This window comes from Diadema setosum, chromosome 5, assembly GCF_964275005.1.
Source record: "Diadema setosum chromosome 5, eeDiaSeto1, whole genome shotgun sequence".
NCBI lineage: Eukaryota > Metazoa > Echinodermata > Echinoidea > Diadematoida > Diadematidae > Diadema > Diadema setosum.
Window position 1 is genome coordinate 9,503,223 of NC_092689.1, and position 27,208 is coordinate 9,530,430.

The window sequence follows — 27,208 nt, forward strand, 5'->3', positions numbered from 1 at the left end:
GTCTATCTATCTATCTATCAATCACTCTAGCTGTCTTTAGATGTATCTACACGTGTATCTATCTACATATCTATCTGTGTATGTATCTATCTACATTCATGTATATGTATGTATGTATGTATCTATCTATCTATCTATCCATCTATCTATCTATCTATCTATCTGTGTTTCTATCTATCTATCTATCTATCCATCTATCTGTGTATTTAATTATCTGTCTATCTCTATACACATGTAATCCATCTGCGTTTGCTTCTTGTAACAATGAGGTACATTGCAGTACACAGATTCTTTAGTGTGTCAAAATATCCCAAAGAATGCTTGGAAATTCGTACATATGATTCTAAAAAATTAGTGCACTTTAAATCAGAAAAAAAAAGATTGGCAGTGAGTTATCTTTTGGAGGTGTTTTATCAAAGTTCTTCAGGGATGCAAACTCATTGCTAGTAATCTAGACTTCCATAATCCCCAGGGATGGTTAAAAAAAAAAAAAAAAAAAGAAGGAAAGAAGAGAAAGTTGAGCTGTGAAAGAACAAAGGATGTACATGATATATATGATAGTCTCTGTCACCTGGTGCGAATATAGCAGTTGCTCTCCTCTGTGATGTGACACTCATGGATGTCTCTTCAAATCTGTTTGTATATTTTGCAGGCAATTGTGCCTCTGTGTCAGGTAAGACCATGGTAACGCGTCCCACGCACTGTACGCAATGTGCTGCTTCACATAACCCGTGCTTGGCCACATCTCAAAGTGGTATAGACGTTACAAAGAGCAGCTTGTCAATTTTTTTCATTCCTTGTAAGTCTACACGCTGTAGTCATTTTATTCCAGATTAAATCAGTTCAGATTGTCAATTTTTTTCAGTCCTTGTAAGTCTAGTCCTGGTTCATTTTATTCTAGATTAAATCAATTCAGATTTGCTCTTTGCCCCCCTCCCCCCCCCCCCAAAAAAAAAAAAAAAAAAGTTGGTAGTGGAATTACATATCAGTTTCGAATCTGTTGATCCTGAAGTCTTAAATAATTGCTAGAGTAGGGTATGGGATGGTATGGTCAATTTGTTAGTGGCAAAAAGATTTCTATTCCTGGATTGAATTCACACTTGACCCAAGATAACAGTGAAGCTTTGTTTACCAAGCAAGCATTGATTATCATGTTGACACTTTTTTGCCACTTGAAAAAGCTGCTATTATATACTGTTTACGCTGTTATTTTTGAGTACAGATATTTTCGCGAATGATGAGGTCATAGACATTTTTGTGAGAGGTTGTTTTCGCAAATCGACGCTGACCTTTACGCTAGTGCTCTATTAAGAAAGCGCATGTAGACAACTGTGATTCGCGAAATTCGTGCAAATTAAATCCTCATGAAAATAATAGCTTATACAGTATTCTACACATGTAACTATAAGGCTATGTTAAGATACACAAGTTGGATGCAAGCCAATCAAACTGACTTGACAAGGGAATCAATTGGATATTACAGGAATAGATTAGCTCTACTTTGACCATTATGTCACTGGAATGGAATGTACTGGGCTTACAAGGACTGAAAAAATACAGAGGTCATATTAGTGGGGAAAACTTATTTTTAAAAGTGATTTCCTCTTACATTTCTTTTTTTTTTTTCCTTCTTTGGAAGTACCACTGGGAGATGTGTGTTGTACATACTTCAGTACTTCATTACTAAATTTGTTTCACTTCCCGGAATAACCTCATCTTGTCTTTAAATTTTTGTTCCCTCTCACACACTAACCAGCACCTTCAAGCCACTTGTTTTCTTTCGTCCTTTTTTGTTTTTGTTTTGGGATAGGATTTTTTTTTCACCGTTTTCCACAAATTTTATCATATTCAGACTTGTTTATCAATGTTATCAGATTTCTCTGCTGGTTTCTAAAGGCAGACTATCCCTTTGACTATGGCTCTCCAGGCAGTTGCTATGGTGATATTTTATCATTCCTGGAGCATTTAGTGCCAACCCAGACAAGGCGCAAACAAATCTTTTTGGAAGCGTTCCCGTTGCCGTGTGTGGCCCTCTCAGGGGAATAATGCATTGTTAAAGGGACTATGTAATGCACATGCATGTTGACTTGTGTTGATTCATGATACCCTCAACATCACTTAGTGGCCAAATAGATATCTAAATGTGTGTCATATGTCTTATAATTATTTTTCTACTATTTTTCTTCAGATTACTCAAATACAATCACAGACACACACACAAAAAGGCTACCAAACCAATATTCGGCCAGTGACATTGACAATCATTTCTAAAGTACCAGTGTGATTATCAAAAGACAAGTTATACTCAGTCTAGGGGAAGGTACATTCCATTATCTTTTGTTGTTCATATTAGTACTCATGCAATGATTGACTAATAATGTCATGAGCAGAATCTCTGCTTGAAAGTTTGTTTGTTTGTTTGTTTTTTGTTTGTTTTTGTGGGCATATCTAAGTAATCTTAAGGAAAGAAGTTGAGATATCCTGATAAACTATATGGCACATATTTAGATGTTCTTTTGGCCACATAAGTGTCGATCATCGTATTATGAATCAGCACAAGTCAACATGTCATTGCGTAGTTCTTAAACTGGTTCCTCCTCACCAGCACATAGTATTCTAATTTTGTGGTCACAAAAGTGGTCTAGAGATCATCTCACTTTTTGATACAGGGCAAGTCTTGTGAGCTCTTAATCTTACAGATACAAACAGAGTAGTTCAGAGTGCAATCACATTCAAATGCTCTTGGTAACCCCTGGAAGTACATTCACCCCATTCTGCGGAATAAGGCCAACCAGATAAAGAGAGGAAGTGCCACACCAGCCATGCGGTCCGAACCATTTGAAAAGTTTGCAAAAGCGGGATGTCGGAGCTGCTTCATCAATTCTCCCAAAAATTTGCAGTATACCTTTTATAATCCACTATCACATTATCAACTGTTCAGTTAACTTTGATTCATATTCAAGTTTAGATCCCCTCTTTGTTCAAAGTGAACTGATGATGGAATTAAAAAGAGTGAAAGCTGTATTTCTTTCCGTTTTTGTCAGATTCCTGTGAAGGTATTGCTATTCTGTTTTTTTTTTTTCACTGTATGTACTCATAAAAGTCAAGTTGCACACAGATTAAAGTTTCACTTTATATGTTCCTAGTCAGTCATTGTATCAAATGGCACTTCCATATATGCGTTGAATATAGTACATCTAACATATTGATATATTCAATAACCATTGCTAACTTGAACGTACGCAGACAATGGAATGGGTGGAGTGGAATTTGTGTGTGCTTTCGACAGGTAGCAAAGGTCAACTGTGATTCTGCACATCAAGCTCTGTTGTTTGGTCATTGCATTTCTGACTGGGCTTGTTGTGTGTGTGTGTGTGTGTAAGAGAGAGAGAGAAATATAATGACCCATTTTTACAGGCATGGTTTTGCCAGAAAGCAAGTTTACTTGTAGCACAGTGCATGTTAGTTGCAGCAGAGTGTATCTGTGTGTGTATTTATGGTAGACTAATTCCATAGAATTATTTTTTTAAAAACTTATTGAGAATTCAGTAATCCAGAGTAGGAACAGGATTGAATGAATGTAAATGTGCAAAGGCTTGAATCGAGAAAAATCTAGATCAAAACTAGACACAAATATTCAGATGAGAATGACGCACCTCTTAAACATATAACAGAAAACAACAAGTGATATTTTGTGAGCAGAGCAATGAGGATTTTTTTTTCTTAAAGGGTGTGTACAGTTCTGGTTGAGGTGAGGATTTAGCTTTTAAAGTTTTGCGAGATATTCAGAAACCACTCTATGAGATGTCAAAGAGCATGCAATTCTAAGGGGTATCAAAAGTTTATTTGATGAAAATAGGTTTGGAAATGGCTGAGATATTCAAAAACAAGGTGTAACAAAGAGATCCTAATAAAAAGCGTGGCCTGTCGCCTTTTATTATCATCACTTTTTTGGATATCTCAGCCATTTGAAAACCAATTTTCATCAAATAAATGTTGAATCCTTCTTAATATTACATGCTCTTTCATATTTCATAAGAGGTGTCTCATTATCTCACTTAGGAATGTTCAAAACATGAATCCCCACCTCAACCAGTACTGTACAGTCCCTTTAAAGGAGAAGTCCGGACGATTTTGAATAAATTTCACCATAATCTACATAAATCAAGGACCATAATGACTACAAGTTTCATTGAAAAATACCCTCCCAACTCGTCACGATCGATTTTTTTAGCATCACTAATTTTGAATCGTAACTGTTCAATTTCTGTACGCCGGCGAGAAAGATCACGTGACGGCGTGACGTATTAGCATCACATTGCTTTTTGTTTGGAGCGTCAGCTGGCTCGGGGAGCCCTGCTTGAGCAACGGCGACACGGGCCGAGCAAGTGGTAGCGTTCCGCGTGGTTCCGGGCACGCAGCGGATGCACGCGGCATGATCTATTGCTTCACTTCGAAAATGCCGATTTGTGAGCGTTTGAGTGTTCTAATAAACCGGGCGATGGCCAGAAGAAGAGTTTTTTGCCATTCCGAACTCAGAAAATGAGCGGGAAAGGTGTGCAAGATGGCTCTCCAATATTTTAATTGACAAGTTTGCGTCAAAACTTACAAACACTACTCGATGCAGCCTCGTCATACTCCCCATCGGCGGCGTAACTGCAACCAGCTGTCCCATATGCATAGCGTAATGGGGCTGCGCACACTGTAGCATTCAGGATCACGATAAGGTAGTATCGCGGATAAATATCAACTTAAAATCGAAAAATTTCTTCAATTTGAAGACTTACCAGTGAAGTTGAAGTATTGACAACAGGCTTCGGGCAACGCTTGGTTCTGCCAATAGTCCCTTTCTGTTCGAATTAATGACTCGGTCGAGAGGAACCTGGGAGAGCTACACTGAATTGACGGCCAACGCATAGTGTGCGCACAGAGATGTCTCTTTGTGTGTGCGCCTGCGCTGGCCGTCAGTAAGTCAGTGTAGCTCTCCAAGGTTCCTCTCGACCGAGTCACATTAAGTCATCAATTTGAACAGAAAAGGACTATTGGCAGAACCAAATGTTGCCCAAAGCCTGTTGTCAATACTTTAACTTTACTGTTAAGTCTTCAAATTGAAGAAATATTTTGATTTTAAGTTGATATTTATCCACGATGCTACCCGATCATGATCCTGAATGCTACAGTACGCAGTCCCATTACGCTATGTGTATGGGGCTGCTGGTCGCAGTTACCGGCGGCGGTACTATGATGAAGCTGGCGCTGGCGTTTCTTCCGCGGTTCAAGTTATACTGTCATAATTTACCACCGTCAGACATACTCAACAGTCTCGGACAACAAGAGAGGCAATAATTCTGAAATTGACAGACTGATTTCAAATTGTTTACACTCAGAAGTTGAAAAAAAAAAAACGATCGCGGATTGTGATAGCATTTGGCAGCAGTAGACGTAAATGTATGCCTGATCACTCTGATGACAACAATAGCCAATGAATTGTAGATGATGGGGTGGACACTAATAAGTACGGCAGTATTACAATACATATGATATATCAATAAAATGAAAATGTTATAACATTGCAACTATTTTACATTAATCTTTGACGGATTTTATATAGATATATACCGAAGATCATTTGAATAAAGGATTACAGCATTTGGCAACAGCACTCCTAAAACAGTGTACGGACTCTTGCGGTAGCGCCAACTAGGCAGACCTCTGCAGGCATGCAGATACCGCGCCGCAGTCAGCAGTGCAATGGGAGATCGATGCGTAGCTGGGCTGCGCTTGCGGTGCTCCGCTGAGGAAAGTGAGTCTGTGATGTCACGCGCAATGCATACTGGGACAGATAGTACGAAGGGCTGCTCGCGACGGATTCGAACATGAAGAATTACCTTATTTTTCAAAAAAATCATAGTAAATGTATCTGATGGTCTTTTCTCGTCGGGAAAAGGGTAATAGGTTCATGAAATATTGTTCTTTACACAGGAAACGGCTGATAATCGTCCGGACTTCCCCTTTAAGTTACACAGCAGTCACATGATCTTGGTGATAATTGTAAGTTGCCGAGAGGTTTTTTGGCAATCTGAGTATAACATGCATCACCGGCATTTGAATTGGCTTGAACATGTTGGGACCAAGTGCCAAGGTTTTCCCAAAGTTTAATTTCTGTTGCTGGTTTTGTGTTGTGCTTTTCCCCCTATGTTCCACAGCTTGTATTCTTGGTTTGTTTGGTTTGGTTCCCCCCCCCCCCCCCCGAAATGAATCCTCCTTCTGAACTTTTCAATCATAAAGCCTGTGTGATCAATTTTTTTAGATTTTTTTTTTTTTTTTTGGAAAAGTTCTGCCAACAACTATGAAAGAAACCCAGGCGTGGCCAGGATATGCATGGCTCAGTGAAGACATTAGAGACCAGGGGGGAAAAAAATGGCAGACTGTCACAGTAGTAATGCTGTGTGTCCCACCCATTGTTTGTACTAAACGACCTCGCCCAATACTGTGTAAATGCCAAAACAAACAACACTGGGTGTATTACATAGCAGGGGTTCCTCCCCAGTTACTGGTAGTGGAAGACATGTCTTGCATTGTGTTGTAGAGCTGCAGGGAAAAAAAAAAAATCACTAGTGTTGAAGTGTTACTTTTCGGTTTGTGTTTATCAAATGTGAATATGACACCATAGGCTGTTATTGTATGGATACGATTCATACAAACTTCACACATGGCATATGTGAAAGGGAAAACTGTAGTAAGAGCCAATTTCTTGAGTATCATTTTGGTGTTTTTTGCTCTTTCTCTCTACATTTCAAAAGAAGGAGAAATAAGTATTAATGGAGATTGCTTTGCTGTTTTATTTGGGGTTTTTTTAAGCCTGAAGAAGATTTGCAATGTGTTTGCTAACATTTCATGGGAGATCTGACATATTATTTCCTATTATTATAGACTTTTGATTCTTCTATTCTTTTGTACTTGGGAAAATTGGCACCACAGGAGTTTGTTTGTTTGTTTGTGTGTTTGTTTGTTTATATGTTTATTTGTTTTTGTACAGTCTATGCACTAGCAGCAATCATATTAATATAAGCAAGCAGCCATGAAAAGTCCTAGTTTTTAATTTCTTTTTTATTTCAATACTGTTTATTTCATATTTCCATTAGAAAAAGGGGACACAAAAGGTTTGTACTCGGTGGAAGACTGTTTTTGTTAAGAAACTTCATTCTGGTAATTTCCGCGTAGGATGAACAAAATGACAAACAAACTATATCTCTGTCATAACCATCATCTTTACCTATGCTATCCTTGTAAGCAACAGACTATTTTGTCCAAAATTTGTAATTCATTCTTTATCATCTTCTCTTCCTGGAAACTAATGCATATATATATATATATATATATATATATATATATATATATATATATATATGATAGACAATATTTTTCCTACTTTATACCAATTTTTCTTTTTTGCCTGGGCTTTTTTTTTTTTTTTTTTTGGTTTTGATTTTCGGAATGGTGTAGATACATGTAGGTGCTTGATTCATATGATAGATAAATCCCATCCTTTCTTACAGGGTTTTCCCTAAGTTATTTGTCTGGCGAATAGGTTGTTTACTTCTACATTGTGATCATTTTCAAATTTCATGTTGTGATCAAAATGTTTGTTTGTATTCATTATTTCATAAGTAGCATTCTACTGGTATCAGTTCATAGTTCACATTGATAGAGCTAGAAATGTTTTCAAGGGCTTCAGTGTAGGCCCCTTTGCAGGTGAAGTGATCCTGCCATATTCTGGTGTAGAGAGAAGCCATTTGAATGCACAATTCTAACCATACTAATACTATAGATTTTAGATCTCAGATCATCCATCATAACTTGTTTAAATGAAATTGTGTCAATAAAGTTTGCTCTCATTGTTTTCTTCATATTTTTTTTTTTTGGTCATTGTATGTAATGATTATAGCATAAACTTCTCTCATGCAGCTCCAGTTTTAAGTATTATGAAAAATTGCAAAGCCAATTTCAAAACCATGCTAATGCAAAATATTTAGTCTTATAGAGTGCAGGATCTCTGTGTAATTTCATATGTGCATGTATCATCTTCAGCATTTCCTGTGTTATTTCATATTTCATCTTCAACATTAGTGTTTACTGATTTCACACTAAGACCATGCATGTATAGCTATTTCCCCTGTTCAGTACTGCAAGTAATCACACCAACTGCAGGCTCAGTATTTGAAAGCCCAAAGTACACTTTTACTTCAGTGCATGGTTCATAGAAGAGAGAAAAAAAAAAAAAGCAGTATTCTAACTCGCATATTCAGCCAGGTACACATTCATGAGCAAGGAATTTAATCTCATTATGCAATTATTCAAACTGGTCTTACTAATCCAAGTATATCAGTGTAGTATGCTTTTATTATCATGGGAAATGAATATTGTTTATTAGTGTGGTCCTGAGTTAAAGATGATGTTAAGTGAGACAGCACTCTTTTACTCTCTCAAAGAGCCAGCCAGTTTTCTGCTTTACACCTTCAGAACTCTGCCGTGTTGGAAAGCTTCGTAGTTGTGAAATAGATCGCTGTAGCGCATCATGTCGCAGCCAAACTAAAATGCATGGGTAGATAGATGCAGATCATCTGGGCTGATAGTACATTTCTGACACTCACTGTATTTATTATGAGCGCTCAACTGTGCAGCAGCAGGCACACAATCTTTGTATACAATATGCATGCATTAATGTATGTGTGCAATGTGATACTTTCATCAAAACACACTCACATGCACATCCCTACATCGATGAATAAATTTAGCTACTTTCGCAGCATGGAGACTTCAAGGACCAGAGTCCATGACAACAGTTAATAGTTTCTGTACAATGCAATATTAATTTCATTTTGCACAACAGCAGCAGGGTGGAAATAAGCATCCAGCTGTGAGCATTTTGGTTGTTGCCATTGTAATAAAAGCAATTTCTTTTTTCACCTTCCCGTGGTTGAATGCCAGTTTATGAAGTAAGACCCTGCAGTGTAATGGGTTTGACCCATGTCTTGCATGCGTCTACAAAAGCTGTTGATGTTGAAAATACTCTTTTCAATAGTTTTAGAGTGATCCATGTTGTCATATACAGTTAAACTCGCCTAAGTCGACGTCGCATATGTCGAATAATCGCGCAAGTCGAAGATTTTAAAAAGTCCCAATTTTTCCCCATTGACTTACGTGTATTAATTCACTCACAAGTCGAATTTTTTAAGTCGAATACTCGCCTAAGTCGATGAAATTCCAAGAACAATTTCACGGAAAAACCATTGAATTCTCTGTGCCTAAGTCGAATAAGATTTTATTGTGTTATAAACCACTGTCAAAATCATGAGACGACAGTTTTTATTTACATACAGTATATACCATAAGAAACTTTGCGTTAAAAACATTACCGTTTCATTTACGCAAGCGGTTTCACCTGAATCGTTAGTAACGCAAACTAACAATCGGGAAAATTAACGTTTGTAGTAACGATGAGTAACGATCCCAAGCGCAAATTAACGATGTTTCGTTGACATTAACGATAGTAACGCAAGAACTCACGCGAGATTTTGGTTTCCGTTACCCAGACCTGGTGAAAGGACGACGTATTGCCTCTGCCGAGTGTAGCGATCTATGCCTTACTTAGCGGAGTCTTTTCGCGAATCGTATCACGATTTCGCGAATGGTTAATATGCGACCTGGGTCACCAAAAACGCACGCCGTGCCAACAACAACAACAACAACAACAACAAAAAGCCGGATGTTTGCCTTCAGTTTTGGAAATGAACAGCGGTAACAATCGGCTCCATAAGATGCTAGAATAAATGTCAGATGTTTGCTCTTAATTTTGGAAATGAATAACGGTAATATTCAAAGTGGATAAAGCGTCTTGCTGAAGGGCAAATATCGGGCACACCGCTCCAGCTCTCAGCTCCTAAGTAGACAACATACATGTACATTATACACGTGTATGCGTGGTGTAACCGTAAGTCAATTTTATTTCGACTAATACGCACAAGTCGAAACTCGCCTAAGTCGATGTGTTTTGCTCAGTCCCGAGAAGATCGACTTATGCGAGTTTAACTGTAGTATACAATATTGCACAGGTGAGAGGGCATTAGTGGGGATGCAGTGCACTCGAGGGTAGTTACGTTACAGGTGTTACATGTACAACATCGTGAATACCCGAGAGTGAGCAGAATCTCCACAAACATCCCAAGCTTAAACCTGTGCATTATTTGTTTTATACAGTGGTTCTTTGAACTATTTTTCATTTGCCTTATTTTATGGGTTAGTACAAGTCAGTTAAATGTTGAACTTTTGAAAAAGCCAAGATATCGGAAGAAATGCCCCAGACACACTGGTACTAAACACAAGCTTGTTTACATTAAATAGGTAGTGTACACGGTTGTTACTGAGTGATAGCGCATTGCTAAAGTACACAATATTGATGTCATTGAGCGTGATTAGTACCGGTCATTAGTACACAGTCAGAGGTAAAAACTTATGCTCGCTGGGCATGTCAGGCAAAATTATAGACTGGTCATGTGATTGTTCTCTTCCAAACATTTGATCAGGATCCATATAGCCATTTTTTTATTATGTGTTTGTCAGTAACAAATATTTTGACGTCATGGACCATGTTTTGAGCTCCTTGAGTTAATCTTGTCGAAACTGAAAAGGTAAAAAAAAAATGTGAATGATGAATGCTCCATTCTGTCTTGGTTGTCTGATGGGGACGATGGGGAGAGGGAGTATAATTTGAATCAGCTGTGCCTGTTTTTGATGTGACAGCACGCGGTCGCTTGAGCATCTTCGGAAAAGAAATGAAAATAGAAGTAGAAAAGATATGACAGTTGTGGGAGGATAATTTGAGTCATCTGTGCTTGTTTTTGTCATGGTAGCACATGGTCGCCAGAGCAACTATTGAAAAGAAAGGAAAATAAACGTAGAAGCAACATCATGAAACTTTGTGACTTACAGACATCTACAATGTAGATATACAATTGTCAAGTCTGTGGTAGTCATCCAGAGATAGAGTTATGATGTAGTGGAGGTTTAACTAGGCATTCTACTAGACACTCTTTGATTTTACCTCTGTTATCTAAAATCCAGGTATAGAATGGTAATCATATTTATCCCTTTTGCATATCCCAAAATGTGCACATGGATATAACTGGTCTTCCTCTTCCATGTACTTCAATGTATCAATTGCCGTAACCAATGCATAGAATATCCCACTACCTGTCACAAATATTGGTCAATGACTAAATACATCCACTATGCAACTGATTATCCTAAATATGTTATATATTTTGCAGTGGTTATAATTTTGCAAATTTTGCCACATATACCGGTATGTGAAATCAACAACATACCACCACCAAAATATCCCCCTTCCCCTGACACATGAATGCAGTGTGTGTGTGTGTGTGTGCGCGCAGTAGATATTGCCTGCACAGCCCACAATTAGATGTCAGCAACCCCAGTTCATTCATGCCTTCTTGGTGCGGTCCTTCATCACAATCTACTATATTTTCTGAATGATCTTTGACCATTGACTCCCAAAGTAGTGTCATTTTGCAACAAAATCATGACATGCAAAATATGTAGCATTCATAATATACAATATTATTCTCATCTGTGGGCCTATTAGCCAATGTAATATGTAATATACTACCTTATGAAGCCACCACAGTATTCCTGAACTGACCTCTTCAATATCATGTTTTACAATGTATTCAAGCTGACATACAATATAAGCATGACTACCTTAAAGTGCATGTTACCTCAAGGGGGATGGAACCTTATTAAAAGTGGATGTAACAAGGGAAATTGGACCTGAAGGTGGCTATAACTTTTAAGGTGGATGTTATCCATTCACACACACATGGTCCCATTCTTTGCCTTTGAAACTGCAGTGGCTTTCAGGAAGTTGTTTCCTTTCTGCTCCTTATGTGAGAAGAGATTGTCTCTGAAGACTTTCTAACAAGCTTCTTTCACCATTGTTTCATCCACTGTTATCACTGAGTATCCCACTATGACAATTTGTGCTTTATCAGGGTTGCTTTGATACTATGCCAATATTGTTTTTTAAAGTCAATAATCTTTCATGAAACTTACACATTGCAATTATGTTCTGTAACCTTACCTTGGAGGTAGAACAATTCTATAGTGTTCATGTGCGAGGCTCTATAGGGGTTTTAGTTGGCAGTTCATGAGAATAGTTCGCTGTTTGTTTATTGACTCTACTCTAATTCCGATGCTCTTGCAATGCATGTGTGATATGGCACAGGACCCGAGCTAGAGCGATCATTCAGCAGCACGACAGACTTTGAAGTCGTCGGGGAGGCCAAGGAGGCGGAGTTCTTCTTTGCCAGCGACGCCAGCGCCATCATCGAGCACACCAACCGCGTCATCTATCTGGAGGACAACGATGTGGCCGCGATCCGCGAAGGAAGTAAGTCGCTCCCAAGCTTGTTTGTCGCCCCCACCAAGAGAGAGACAGCTTGAGAGTGTAAATCTGCCACGTTCCTGCGGGGCACCCATTTCTGAGTAGAGTGCGAGTCATAATTTGTGTGTGAGGCCCATTGAAAGAAGAAGAAGAAAAAAAAAAGGATATGAGCACAGACTTGAACACCTTGCACAATTGACAGTTATTAGCAGACACAAGAAATCATTCCTGTTGCAGCTAATCCAGGCTTGCTTAAATTAATTCTTGGGGTCTTTGCATGTGGAAAAACATGTCACTTTGGTGATTTATAGTGTGAGCTTTTTATTTTGAGTTTTGCCTGCTTGTTTTTGAAGCAGTTTGCTCCTCATCACTTCGCCATCCATGGTGATCTGTCGACGGAACACTGCCGTAAGAAGCCGCTGCTTTGAAAGGCATTGAAAATCCCATATCAGTTGGCATGCGTCAATCATAGAGAGAAATCTCTGTAGCCTTTACTAGCAAACCCTGATCAGCCAAATTTAAAGGAAGGCTGTTTATCATTGCAAAACATTTGTCCATTTTTAAGCATTTATTCCGTTCCTGCCTTCCTCACAGCTCTGTCCATTCACCGTCTGAAGAAGGAGCAAGGAGAGTCCATGTCCAGGGAAGTCCAGACACTCAAGATGGAGATCCAGCAAATCATGAAAGGTCAGTGTTCTCTCTAATATCAAGATCCTAATTGGTGAAACATTTCTGTCATTATCAAGGTTCAGGCACCATCATGAGCAGCACCTCAAATATATTTTATGATTTAGTTGTTGTTGTTGTTTTTTAACTGGTCACTGAAAGGTGCATGAAGTAGACCAGCCCAAGAGCAAAAGGTTAGAGTTACAAATGTAGTTGCAAGGATGAGCATGTGCTTTCTTGCTATTGATTGAAAAAAATGCAAAAAAAAAGAAAAGAAAAAGAAAATAGTCTCTTTCTAGATAGCAGATAGGTGCCAAGTTATAAGAGTCATATTTAAGTCATGTCAAAATTCTCTATGGCTTCTCCTGATGATGTTCTGAAGAAAAGAAAAATGTTATCTGCATTTCAAAGCAATACATGTCCATTGATCCTTTAAACATTAACTGATTCAGCCAGTATTTTTTTTTTTTTGAAGTGTCATATTGCCCATCAGTTTTATTCTGTGTTATAATTGATATTAGTCATGGGAAAGAGAACATAGTACGCTTGTTATCAGTCCTACATTTGTTGTTTTTTCTTACAAGATTGCTATTATTGCCAATACAAGATCATCTGCAGTAACTTTCATTCTAATAAGTGTGCCACCACCATTTTACGGGCAAATATAATCAGATGGGCAAAAATGGACAACTATCAACCTAACTGTAAGAGGCTGCCCTTTTTTCCACCTTGTTTTCTCTCATTCTTTGTTGATTATTATCCATGAACTTTGTTTCTTATGTGCCTTCTGGGTGTTTCTTATACAACGTGTTTGCAGGGAACTACAAGTATTTCATGTTGAAGGAAATCTTTGAGCAGCCTGAATCTGTCATCAACACAATGAGAGGAAGGCTCAACTTTGAGGACAAGACTGGTAATGACGTAAAGCAATATTGTCTGATATTTCACCCCAAAACAAAAAGCAAGATTAGTTACCTAATTTGCTTTCATACATTGACTTGCAGATTACTGAATTATGACATTTCTTTGAATGTACCAATGTCAAGGGAATGATTTCCTGGTTTCTGGAGGATGTCTAGGAAGGTCCATATTGTATGTTGTTGGTTTTATCTTTAGCAAAGTAGTGGAGCAGGTGTCTTGAGGGTCTAGAATTCCTGTAGCAGACATAACAAGGAGCAATTTTCAAAAACATGTGGCACTAACATGACCAGTGGGGGCCCTGTAATAGTACACATGCAGTGCCCTGTCAGATGACTTAGGCTGCGTTTATCCAAAAATTTTCTGAGGCAGAATCACGATCCTAAACACATTTGAGGCATTTTCAGGGGTTAGATAAACGCAACCGTGTTTTCAAACGCATTTAGGAACGCCGTTTTGAAACGCCTTTCAAAGGGCGATTTGAAACGCGTTTGAGACCACGATCGCTGTTCTGTGAGTAGATAAACGCAATGCCGTTTTGAAACGCGTCTATATCTCAAGGTCAAATCCCAGCTGTTTCCGGTTGTACTCTGTACCCATTATTTGTGTGTGACTGAGGAGGCATGATTGGTGGTTGCAGTTGACCTTTATTTCCCGGGTCAAACGGCGCAAAGCAGCTGCGCAGTGACACCACTGGAATCGCAATTGTATGATGCTTAGATAAACGCGGCTCATCGAGAATCGCGTTTCAAACCACGTTTACAAACACCGTTCCAAACATGTTTGGAAACGTGATTCTCTCACTCAAGTTTTAGATAAACGCAGCCTTAAAGACCTGGGAGTGTGGGGATACCGTGGAGAAGGAAGGCTGGCCTGGCTCAGATATGAGAATTCCTGTAACAAACTCTACAGCTTTACCACTGATCTCTTTGTATTAAAAAATCACATATACAGCTGAAGAATCTGAACTGGACTTAAAGGACAAGTTCACCTTCATAAACATAAGGATTGAGAGAATGCAACAATATTAGTAGAACACATCAGTGAAAGTTTGAGGAAAATTGGACAATCGATGCAAAAGTTATGAATTTTTAAAATTTTTGTGTTGGAACCGCTGGATGAGGAGACTACTACAGCTTGTGAGTCATAATGCGTACAACAGTATAAAGAAAATGTAAAGAAAATTCAACATATTTTCACTTTTTTCGCATAATAAAAGAGCACTTGACTTGCCTCTTTCTAAAGGCAGGGGGAATAATATTACCCATAACATTTGTCGGTAACGAGTCGGGGGAATGTGTACTTTTTTCAAAAGATGAGATTTTGTGAAATTCTCTTTATATTTTCCTTATATTGTTGTACGCATGTGACATCTAAGTTATTCACACACTGCAGTAGTCTTCTCATCCAGCGGTTACTGCACAAAAACTTCAAAAATTCATAACTTTTGAACGGATTATCCGATTTTCCTCAAACTTTCAATGATGTGTTCTACTAATATTGTTACATTCTCTCAATCCTTACAGTTTATGAAGGTGAACTTGTCCTTTAACCATTACTGATTAGCATACACAATGCTCCAATGCACATATTCATTGGCAGGCACTATTCTTGGTTTCCAGTGTACCCTGATGGGCAGCGAAAAAAATTTTATTTAATCAGGCCAGCCATGTCTCCCCACACTACCGGGTGTTTAACCCTTTCATGTTTCATGGACAAATATACTGTGTAAAATATCAATGGGACCTCCCATGACATGGTCGTGTAAGGGTTAACAAGAATAGTTGTTATCAGCCCAGCACCCAGAGCTGCTAAGTCTCTATAAGAAGCTTCCTTCATGTGATTCTGTAAAGAGGATTCCTTGAAATTTCTGTATCTCTTCATGTATAGATAAGAGAATATATTAAATCTCTCTGATTCAGGAATTATTTTGCTTATTGAGATACATGTCTTTAAATACTATACACAAGTTTCTCCCCGATTACTCTAAAGAATCTCTCTGATTGTGAAGGGTGAATGTTGGCAGCCCCGCTGTACTTGTCAGATTTCACTCTAACATCATTCTGACTTGATGCATTATGTCAGTATTCTCCTTCAGAGGTACTCCCTAAATGGGTTAAAGGTGCAGTTTACCTTTGGGAGCAGTGATTTCAAAAATGTTCAAAATATCACATTTGGTGCATATGTGTACTGTAGGTCTATTGTATCACAAAACATCCTACCATACAAAATTTTCACAATAAAGCCTAAAATATAAGGAGATATCAGTGTTTTTCTCAGTAAATTGTAACTGTAGACGGTTTAGTCTGGAAACATTTTTATTATAACTATTGTTCACATTTTGTGTATTTAACAACACTTAGCATTGATTATATGGATTCAAAATTTTACAGTGGTTGTTTCTATCCCTAACTCACATTTTAGAACTATTTTAAAGCACTAATGCTGGGTTTTGTTTCATCTGCAAATGGTAAATTATGCCTTTAAGGTCCCCCCCCCCCCCCATTAATCACTTTAACCCTCTTTGTTCCGACAGTGAGCCTTGGCGGTCTAAAAGATCACATGAATGAGATTCTCAGGTGCCGTCGTCTTCTCTTCCTGGCCTGTGGCACCAGCTATCACTCCGCCATTGCTGTAAGTCCTCTCTCCAAGAGAGTTCTGTCCTGTCTGAGCAATTTTCTAAAGCCTGGTCTACTCTCTTCAGAGTGACAGACTATGATTTCTGCCCTCATAAAGCTAATATGGCTTCACTTTCCCTTTGAGAGTTAAACTTTAGCGACAAAGTGAAATGGCTAAGCTGTATGATTTTGAAAATTTGATTGTATTTATCCTTTACACAGTTTGGTCTTGCATAAAACATGTGAAGAGATGTATAGCGATTGTATTCTAGACAGGAATCCGTCTACTCAAATTTTACAGCATTTTGAGAATGATGTATGTCCCCCATACATGAGTATGTCTGTGACTTTGTTCTTGTCTTTTTGCTCTTTTTTTCTTTTTGGTTATCATCAGACTCGTCAGCTGATTGAGGAGCTGACAGAGTTGCCAGTGGTGGTGGAGCTGTCCAGCGACTTCCTGGACCGACACACCCCAATCTTCAGGGACGACGTTGCCTTCTTCATCAGCCAGTCAGGTAAGCCAGATCACGTTCTAATAATCACCATGTTGGGAGCTGCATAGTCTTTGCCCTGGCCTTCTAGCTGTAGTATTTGCCAGGGCTGTGGCGGATAAGGAGAGGTTGGCGGGAGTGAGCCAGATCCAAGAGCCAATAGGACACGGAGGGTCTTTCAAGACCTACATGTATCCTGTTTCCTTGAGGGATACCTTTCCACCAAATTTTGCTACCACCTATTCATAGCAAATAATGGAGCCATTGTAGAAAGCATTCTTTGAAGAAGCTTGAGCTTACTTGTCATATATGCAAAGTCTTCTGATTTACATATGAAACAACTGGGCTGTATTATTTCCTATAAACATTTACCAGTCTTGCTTAGGAATTGTATTGCAATGGACTTTAATTGTCCCCGCCGAACGAGTTCGAGCAGGGGACTATGAAACGGGCTCCGTACGTGTGTGTGTCCGTCCGTGCGTCCGTCCGTGCGTCCGTCCGTGCGTCCGTCCGTGCGTCCGTCCGTGTGTGCGTCCGTGTGTGATCAAAATGTTCAAAATGCTACTCCTTCGCCATTTCTAACCCGATTTTGATTCTGTTTGCTTTATATGATAGCACTACATGGGAGCTTTGAAACTTCTACACAGAATTTCAATTGTGACCTTTGACCTTGACCTTTGACCTATATTGTACATTTTGCTTCAAAATGCTACTCCTTCGCCATTTCTTACCCGATTTTGATTCCGTTTGCTTTATATGATGGCACTAGGTGAGGGCTTCAAAATTTCTACACAGAATTTCGACCTGTGACTTCTTTGACCTTTGACCTTGATTTTTGACCTATATTGTACATTTTGCTTCAAAATGCTACTCCTTCGCCATTTGTAACCCGATTTCAATTCCGTTTGCTTTAAGTGATGGCACTAGGTGAGGGCTTCAAAACTTCTACACAGAACTTTGACCTTTGACTTCTTTGACCTTTGACCTTGATTTTTGACCTATATTGTACATTGCCTACAAAATGCTACTCCTTCGCCATTTCTAACCCGATTTTGATTCCGTTTGCTTTATATGATGGCACTAGGTGAGGGCTTCAAAACTTCTACACAGAATTTTGACCTTTGACTTCTTTGACCTTTGACCTTGATTTTTGACCTATATTGTACATTTTGCTACAAAATGCTACTCCTTTGCCATTTGTAACCCGATTTCAATTCCGTTTGCTTTAAGTAATGGCACTAGGTGAGGGCTTCAAAACTTCTACACAGAATTTTGACCTTTGACTTCTTTGACCTTTGACCTTGATTTTTTTTACCTATATTGTACATTGGCTACAAAATGCTACTCCTTCGCCATTTCTAACCCAATTTCGATTCCGTTTGCTTTATGTGATGGCACTAGGTGAGGGCTTCAAAACTTCTACATAGAATTTTGACCTTTGACTTCTTTGACCTTTGACCTTCATCTTTTTACCTATATTGTACATTTTGCTACTAAATGCTACTTCCGGCGGGGACATATATTACGCACCGCGTAATTTCTACTTTTCCTTGTTCATCATGCAGTTAACTCATCTGTATCTGATTAATAACCTTACACATTGTAGCCAGATTTTCACAATGGGAGAGCCAACCTGCCAAGATTCTCTCTTTCAGTAGGGGAAATGATTGTACAAATTTGGAGTCCTGGTCATGCAATACTGTGTTATATCATCAAACTTGTACTAAGCATTTCTTGAGATGCAAATTTCACTGCACAAAATACTAGTTGTGTATGTTGATGCTGTTGTAATGAAATAGAGAAACATTTGGGGCGTAAGTATCACCCGGTAGATAATGGCTGATACACAGACAACAAAGGGTAAAATATGCATTCCATTGGAGGGGTGCACTGCTTACCCCTTTCTCATACACCATGAATAGTTGGTATTTTCATTGATCTTGAATTTGAATTTTTTTTTTTTCAACATACCAGGAGAGACTGCAGACACCCTGAATGCTCTGCGCTACTGCAAATCTAGGGGCGCCCTCACAGTCGGAATCACCAACACCGTCGGCAGCAGCATCTCCCGCGAGACACACTGCGGCGTCCACATCAACGCTGGTCCGGAGATTGGTGTTGCCAGTACCAAGGTAAGAATGCACTAGGATAAATAGTATGAGTGAGAGTCACTGCATGATATACCATGTCCAAAAAAAAAAAATTACAACAGGACCCTCCGCAAAGATAACTTTAAAAATAGTAAATCAATCCAAATACAATTTCAGGGTATGAAACTATAACCCATTTCCCACATCTTACTGAAAACCCCATTCGATTTGCTTCAGTGGTCAAAGAGAAATTAGGGGTTTTGTAGAGCATGTCAGGAATCCCTTCCCTCCAAGTTCTGTCCATTATCTTTACACATTAATATGCAGTTCCAAGAGCATCCAAGTGCTAAACTAGGAAAAAACTGACCCATGACATGATTTACAATAATCCACATTTCTCTGTGACTACTTAACCTAATTGAATGTGGTTTTCTGCAAAATAGAGCTAAGATGTTATATTTTACGACCCTGAAGTAGCATTTAGATAGTTTAATCACATTGGGAGTTACCAATGCGAAAAACCGATTGTAATTTTTTTGGGGACATACTGTATTGGCATGATACATTGTATATACACAAAGCCCTATAAGACATTATCTTACCTGTATATTCAGAAGATCCACCAGTTCTTTGAATATGGCTTACATTTTTTTTTTTTTTTTTTTATTAAAGCCATATACTGTGTCACAATTCTTTTTATGTAAGTTGGTTAGTGAAAGAATCTTGGTGTATTATGAATCGTATGAAAATGCATATCGTCATTGCATTTGTCCTTGTTTTGCTTCTAGATGTGATACTGAATACCTACATTAAGAGCTTTAGATCTGCGACGCGAATGTAATGACGACGCTATTAGGCAAAAAAAATGATGTTCTGCACATGCACACGACAGCTGTTTCCTCATCTAACCCAGGAGGAGGTGTCATCTTAGGGTTTGCGTTGCAGATTTAAAGCTCGCTATACTTTGCTGGAGCAGTACAGTGTGTCTGCTGATCGTTGTGCATATGAAGATGAGGTCGGCATCCTTTTTGAATCTGCATAATTTGTTTCTGATACAGGAAGGGGGTTAGTCAGCCAAGACAATGTAAGAGAATGGGAAAATTAGATTTTATCATTAATAAAGGTGACAAATACTTAGTAGAACATATCGTGATAGAGATCAACACAATTTGCCTTCTATGATAGAGATACACGCTGTATGATTTCTTTTTGTGTGCATATTATCATGTGTTCATACTTGTACAGTATGTAGAAGACTGCATGTTTTCTGTCTCAGAGGCATCGATCATTACAATAATTGATTCATGGAAGAGCTTGGACTGATTCGATCTCATTATGGTGGCCTTCAAAGGTTTGAAGTTTGTGGAAAGTAGCCAAGTTGGGTTCCAAATACATGTATTGTGACTTACATTGTATGTGAGCTTTATTTGACATATTTTGGGGGGTCCTCTCCCCTTCTACCTCTCCCTGCCCTGCTCTGCCCCCACCATAGGCCTACACCAGCCAGTTCATCTCCCTGGTCATGTTTGCACTGATGATGAACCAAGACCGGCTGTCCTTCACCTCTCGCAGACAGGAGATCATCAGCCACCTCCAGCGCTTGCCTGGTACGATCACAATCTCTGGTCTACAGTGACAATCTAGTGCAACCAGCCTCCTACTGTTTAGTGCAATCTGTGGTAGAAGATACCTAGCAGAGTAACAATTTAGGAGCTTGTTTTGTGACCGTAAATTGTTGGGAATACTAATATTCTCTTGCTTTCTGTATCATTGTTATCATTTACCACAATGAGAGGGAAATAAACTCTTACAAAGCTGTCATGATTGTGTCTGCAATAGGGCTTGTGTAGATTGTGGTTTATCGGTTTACGTAACTGCCACTATTGACTTTGGTTCATCATAAGAAACATTCACTCACAAATGTGTGCATATGAAGTTTCATTTGTAAAGCTCTTTGTTTCCTTTCCACATGAATGGTGGCTAGTAGCATATTTCAAGAATAGCTACACACACACACACACACACACACAATTGCATTGTTTACAGTACTGAAGAAATGTTGAGAATGTCATGCTTTTTGGACATCTGAAAGAGAGAAGAGGGATTCCAGTGAATTCGTCGCCGGTCACACGAACCGACGAATCCCTCAGGTTTGCGTAAGAATGACAATTCGAGAAAATCGCGTTTGAAGTTAACCCATTTTTGACTTATGGTTGCTACACTTTCATGTCTATAATTTCCAGTTATTTTTGTAGTACATCAGACTTCAATTCTTGCTCTAACTTGTGAAGTTTTTATCGAATTGTATTGTTAACAAATTAGTGGGAAATCGTCAAAAGAGCTGCATGCATGTATTTTCGGTCTGCAAAGAACGTTGTCATTTTCCATGTGTGTCCATATGTACATGTACATTGAGCGTTGTCATTGTCAACACATGTATTACATAGTACGCGCACTGTGCGCGCGGTCAATGAACTGTTGAATCTCAAAAACTACACGCAAGTCAATGCGCACTGATTCGTCGGTTCGGTGACCGCGCGTACTAGTACGCGCGGTCACCGAACCGTCGAATCGCCTGATTGTTTAACACACGCGTCTATGGGGAAAACAAATAATTTTCACAAATGGAATTACATACTTCTATAAAAGTGATAACTACGTAAAAATTACACCAAATTACACACTGAGAATTTCAGAATATGTAGTATGGAATGTCTACTATCGAAATGATTGAAAATCTCAAAATCGAAAATTTGACCCAAAATCGAGTGATTCGTCGGTTCGTGTGACCGGCGACGAATTGTGAAAAGTTTCACTATATAGGACAACAAATGAACTCGCACAAACCATTGCAATGTATAAACCCAACTCTTCATTTGCAGTAGATAAACTCCTGCGATTGCTTACAAAAACGATTCCTGTATTTCTTTGCAAGATATAGGCTGTTATGATCTTCCACAAAAGTGTTAAGAAATAAATAAGTGAATAATCAGATAGATACCAGGTTTTCAATGAACCGCCATGATCGATTACAATGAATATACTCCTATGATCCATAGCGATAAAAAAGAAATTACCCACATGTCTTCATTGTGTTCATTGTTAACAGACATGATCAAACAGGTCCTGGAAATGGATGATGAGATCAAGAACCTAGCAGAGGAGCTCTACCAGAAGAAGAGTATCCTCCTCATGGGGCGTGGCTTCAACTTTGCCACCTGCCTGGAAGGAGCTCTGGTGAGTGATGCTGGCATAGGGTACCAATGTGTGATGTCATAGCTGTTATGTCGCCATGGAAACTGGTTCTGAATAATGGCACTTGGCCCAATGCTAACCATGCTCACACCTAGTTCCAACCAAAGCCATAACAAAAGACTGTGACATCATCACTTTGGTACTCTAATGGCCTGACAGGGAAAGAGAATGGGGGATTATTCCAACTCCCTTGCCATCTGAATTTTCAGCTTTTTAGAATTTTGTCTTCTTTTTTATTTACTTTTTTCTTTCCTTGGACATGTTGTTTCACAGCTCAGACTCTATTGCACAACTATATGAATCTGGGCAGCACAATACTGTTAGCAACAAGCCGATCACAAGGCCACCATGATTGGCATTGATAAATTCAAACTTCTCTCTACATCCATGAATGTAGAAATGAATCTTCATGCCAAACAGCTGTGAAATTGCATAACATGAGAAGAAAGACAGGAGGTTGTGTATGTATAAATTCAGAATATTGCGTATCAGCATTAAGTCAATTTTCTTATCTCTTTCTCTAATGGCATTTAACGCTTTGCATTGCATTCTGTTTGTGACCTGTTTACACTTGACAGAAAATCAAGGAGTTGTGCTACCTGCACTCTGAGGGGATCTTAGCAGGGGAGTTGAAGCACGGCCCCCTCGCTCTAGTGGATGAGGACATGCCTGTCATACTGATCATGATGAAGGATGGCACCTATACTGTAAGTTCCTTAGAAATAGCGATATTTGCCTAATGTCAGCACAGAATAGCTTTTTTCCCCTTGGAAATGCCCCATGCCAAACCAAGTTTTCTAATCCTTGTAGTCATCTTTCTCTAGTTCCTCAAAGTCCATTCCTTTCTTTTTACCCTCCTTTTTCCATATTTGATGTTGGTGAAGAATAAACTCAGTAATCCGATGTCACAATATTCTCAAGTAGCAGTGCTTACACCCTGTACCTTGAGAATCCTTCATATTATTTCACGATCAATTGTTGCCAATCACACCAACAAAATAAAGTGGATTCCTCTCATTTTTAAATGAAAAAATCTTTGTCTTCATAGTAATTCCCATTTTTGTCAGGGGGAATAAGGTACAGTAAACAATAAGCATGCGATTAAATAATCTGGATGATGTAGCTCACATGCTCTCTGCAATGACTGCATTTCCAGCCATGTACATGTATTAACCAGCCTGAGACTGAAGCAATTACAACTCCAGAGCTGCAGGCCTAGAGTTTGCTATGAAGAGATGACTTGATCTAAAGTGACTATTGTTGTGTAAATGTGGGTCATAAGTTACTGAAATCTGTACGGACTGGGTAGCCTTTCAATATCAATCAGGGACTTGAACATTACAAGGAGAGCCAACATAGACTGCAGTAAAAAAAAAATCTTAATTATAGGATTAGTTTGCGACAGCAAGCAATAGCTGTGATGTCCATTCTGATTTTCAAGTTTCTTTCATTTTCTTGTGTATATGGTTGACCTTTTTTTTTCTCTCTCTCTCTCTCTCTCTCTCTCTCATTTTCAGAAATGCCAAAATGCATTGCATGAGGTGGTTGCCAGAAAGGTAAGTCCAAAGATAATGTATTCATGTATTTCAAATATAAGCCACATGTCATTACAGCTGCCTTGTGTATTTGCATATTCTCATTATCCTCTAGCCCAGTGATGTGAACTGAGATAGTTTTCTTTAAACTATCACAATAGAATGAGAAAGGTATAATATGCCATTGTTCTTCAATGCGATGTGAATTGAAGAAAATGTGACACAAAGAAATGAGCTGTTGACCAAATCTTCTATCCCAGGATGAGATATCCCCCCCCAAAAAAAAAAATAAACAAAATAATAAACAAAACAAAAAAAAAATAAAAGAATACATATATATATATATATATATATATATATATATGTATATATATATATATATATATATATATATATATATATATATATAGTGTGTGTATATATATATACATATAACTAAAAAAAAAAATGCAATGCAGCTTCCAGTGTTGGTATGGCTGTTAAAAGGCAACCTCGACCCAAATTGACTAGACTGTTGGTTGTATTCTCCCCGCATGCTTCAGTTGATGAAGCTTAGGCGCAGCTGTTAAGCCCCTGCTTTCATACGTATATTTTCTTAAATTGGAAGACATTTTCTGTAGAGATGAGATTTCCTGGAGAGTTACACGAGACTGTTCTCATATTTTATCATACTCAACAACAGAATTAAATATCAGAATCATTCTGGGTTGAAGGCAAGGCTCTGGGGACTGAAATAGTACCATGGATGTGTTGGAAAAGCTCACCTTTTTTATTGTCAATATGTTGATAATGTAATGAAGTTCCGTACTGCACCCCCCCCCCCCCAAAAAAAAAAAAAAAACAAACAAACAAACAAACAAACAAACAAACAAACAAAAAGAATAAAAAATAAAAAGATGAAAATGTACAGTGTTCATAATCAAACAAAGCCTAGTAACAACATGGTTGAACAAATTTAGATAGACCCAAGGCGACACTGGTTTCAGAGATTACATTTTTATTCTTCTCTCCTCCTCCTGTACCACAGAGCAAGCCCATCATCATCTGCCAGGCTGGTGATGATGAGGCCAAAGAGAAGGCATCCCGTTGCCTGGTGTTGCCCAACTGTGTGGACTGCCTCTCTGGCATCCTCTGTGTCATCCCCCTCCAGCTCCTTGCTTACCATATCGCCGTCCTCAGAGGGTTCGATGTGAGTACAGCGCCCTCTATCGGCCAGCTAGGGGAAACTTACTGATCTCTATAGGAGATCTGTTTATCTCATTGGCCCATTTTTACGCTGTCCGAACGAGTGAAACCACCGTGCCACTATCTTACCAGGCATACTCTGTAGTGACAGACAATGTTGATTTTGTGAAGTACTTGTAGCAGAATCGAAACTCAAGGAAACTATGCTGTGAAGTGTTCTGTGTTTTGCTTGTAAAGCAGCTCCATTTCATTTTCCAGCTATTTGATGCCCTCTCATAGCAGTTATGGTAAAAGAAATATGCTCCACATAGTACTTAACTAATGCAGGCATTCCGAAGTGCTTTGACATATCAGCAGTATTTTCATATGTATGTGATGACCTATACACATGTTCAGTGCAATTACCTTGGGCCTGATAGACATGTGGATGTGTGTAGTATTGATTTCCTACTTCTTGAGGTATCAAAATATGTATTTTCAATCAACAAATTTGATCCAAATTATTGCAATGATTAAAATGCAAATGACTGGTGGCATCAGTGGAAAATCAGGCAAATGGAATTACTATTGGGCAATGCTTCAAATTCTATTAATTGTGCTAGTCCTGTTTTTTGTAACATACGATGTATGAGCATTGCTTGAGTGGATTCATGTTCAGCGTTTTGTCACAATGCCACAGGAGCCGAAGACATTACATGTTAGCAGCCCTTTTCGTGTTGTTTTCTTCTTCTTCTTTTTTTAAACACTGTTGTGGAAACCCACTGATGTACATATGCAATGTACATATGCATCAGGAATCATTGGATCACTTCTCATTAATTTTTTGTGTGATTTCCTTACCCGCACAGGTGGACTGCCCACGGAACCTGGCTAAGTCGGTCACCGTGGAATAGAAGGCCTTGTGTGATTACCTCCCGTCAAGCTGAACAGCCACAATGAAATGGCTCCAAGACCGTCCTCGCCACCTTCACGGTGGATTCTAACTGACACGGTTTAGGACTACTTCCACGTCTCTCATTCCACTGTCCCTCTTCCGTATCTGTTGTGTTGCTGTTCATTTCTCCTCTTTTTCGTCTGGTACCAATGAAGGTATTTTTTCCTAACACACTCTTTACATATCCCAACCTCACATGGCATGGGGCTTGAGTTTGTACCAACACACTGTTGTGTACATGTTGCCAAAGTTATGAAACAGCAACTCAGAAATGCACAGATGAAGGAAATATAGAAAAGAAAAAACGAAGAGATAATCAGCGATGAACCTTCTTTGTCATTATTGCCAAAGGTCCTGAAGCCACCTGATTCTACTCTTCCGTGTTCTGTTCAAGAGTGTGTTCTATTTCTATTCTGTGTATAGTTTGTTTTGTGTTGTTGTTTTGTTTTGTGTTGTTTCATCATGTTTCTGAAGAGAGAGAGCATTATATGTTGTTTTTTTTTTTCTCTATTCTTAACCAATTGAAATGTATTCCTCCATATTGACTGGTTTACCTAATTTCATACCTTAATTTTGATAAACTTCTAATGCTGTTCCATTACCATCGACGGCTGCTTACATCTACTGCCTTTGGAATGTATATGAGAACACTGGGTACAACCCGAGTCACAACTTGGCTGAAATGGTGGAGCAATGTAATTGTATATAGCACCATAGTATTTATGATGCCAGCCTTTGGATGTGTGCCCTCTAATAGATGATATTGTAATTAATGTGCATTGGTGTTGTTAAAAGTAGGAGTATTATCATCAGATTTAGTTTGCTTTGGTAGATGACTCCTATTGTATTCCATTGGTTTTACCAGATATGTGCAGTATTTATTTCAGGAAGTGAAACAAATGAATCATCATCCATAGTTCATAATGTTCAAAAAAAGAATTGATTCCCAGAAACTTGTAATTAAGGCAGCAATTTTTAGATGGTGCAGCATGATAATGTTCTCACTTCTAGTCAAAGGTTGCCAAGTGTTTTGAACTCTTGTGAGTAGTATGG

At 38.7% G+C, this 27,208-nt stretch overlaps 1 protein-coding gene across 1 annotated transcript in view; it reads left to right on the forward strand.

The window, feature by feature from the left end:
* LOC140228572 (glutamine--fructose-6-phosphate aminotransferase [isomerizing] 2-like) overlaps window positions 1–27,208 on the forward strand; it is a 53,102-nt gene extending 25,894 nt beyond the window's left edge. The window contains exons 7-18 of the mRNA XM_072308804.1: window positions 12,313–12,469; window positions 13,058–13,150; window positions 13,947–14,042; window positions 16,584–16,681; window positions 17,060–17,180; window positions 19,131–19,288; window positions 20,739–20,853; window positions 22,356–22,483; window positions 23,080–23,208; window positions 24,019–24,057; window positions 25,064–25,225; window positions 26,070–27,208. Coding sequence (XP_072164905.1) covers window positions 12,313–12,469; window positions 13,058–13,150; window positions 13,947–14,042; window positions 16,584–16,681; window positions 17,060–17,180; window positions 19,131–19,288; window positions 20,739–20,853; window positions 22,356–22,483; window positions 23,080–23,208; window positions 24,019–24,057; window positions 25,064–25,225; window positions 26,070–26,114 — 1,341 coding nt within the window. The 3' untranslated portion in view covers window positions 26,115–27,208. The remainder of the gene's footprint in view (window positions 1–12,312; window positions 12,470–13,057; window positions 13,151–13,946; window positions 14,043–16,583; window positions 16,682–17,059; window positions 17,181–19,130; window positions 19,289–20,738; window positions 20,854–22,355; window positions 22,484–23,079; window positions 23,209–24,018; window positions 24,058–25,063; window positions 25,226–26,069) is intronic.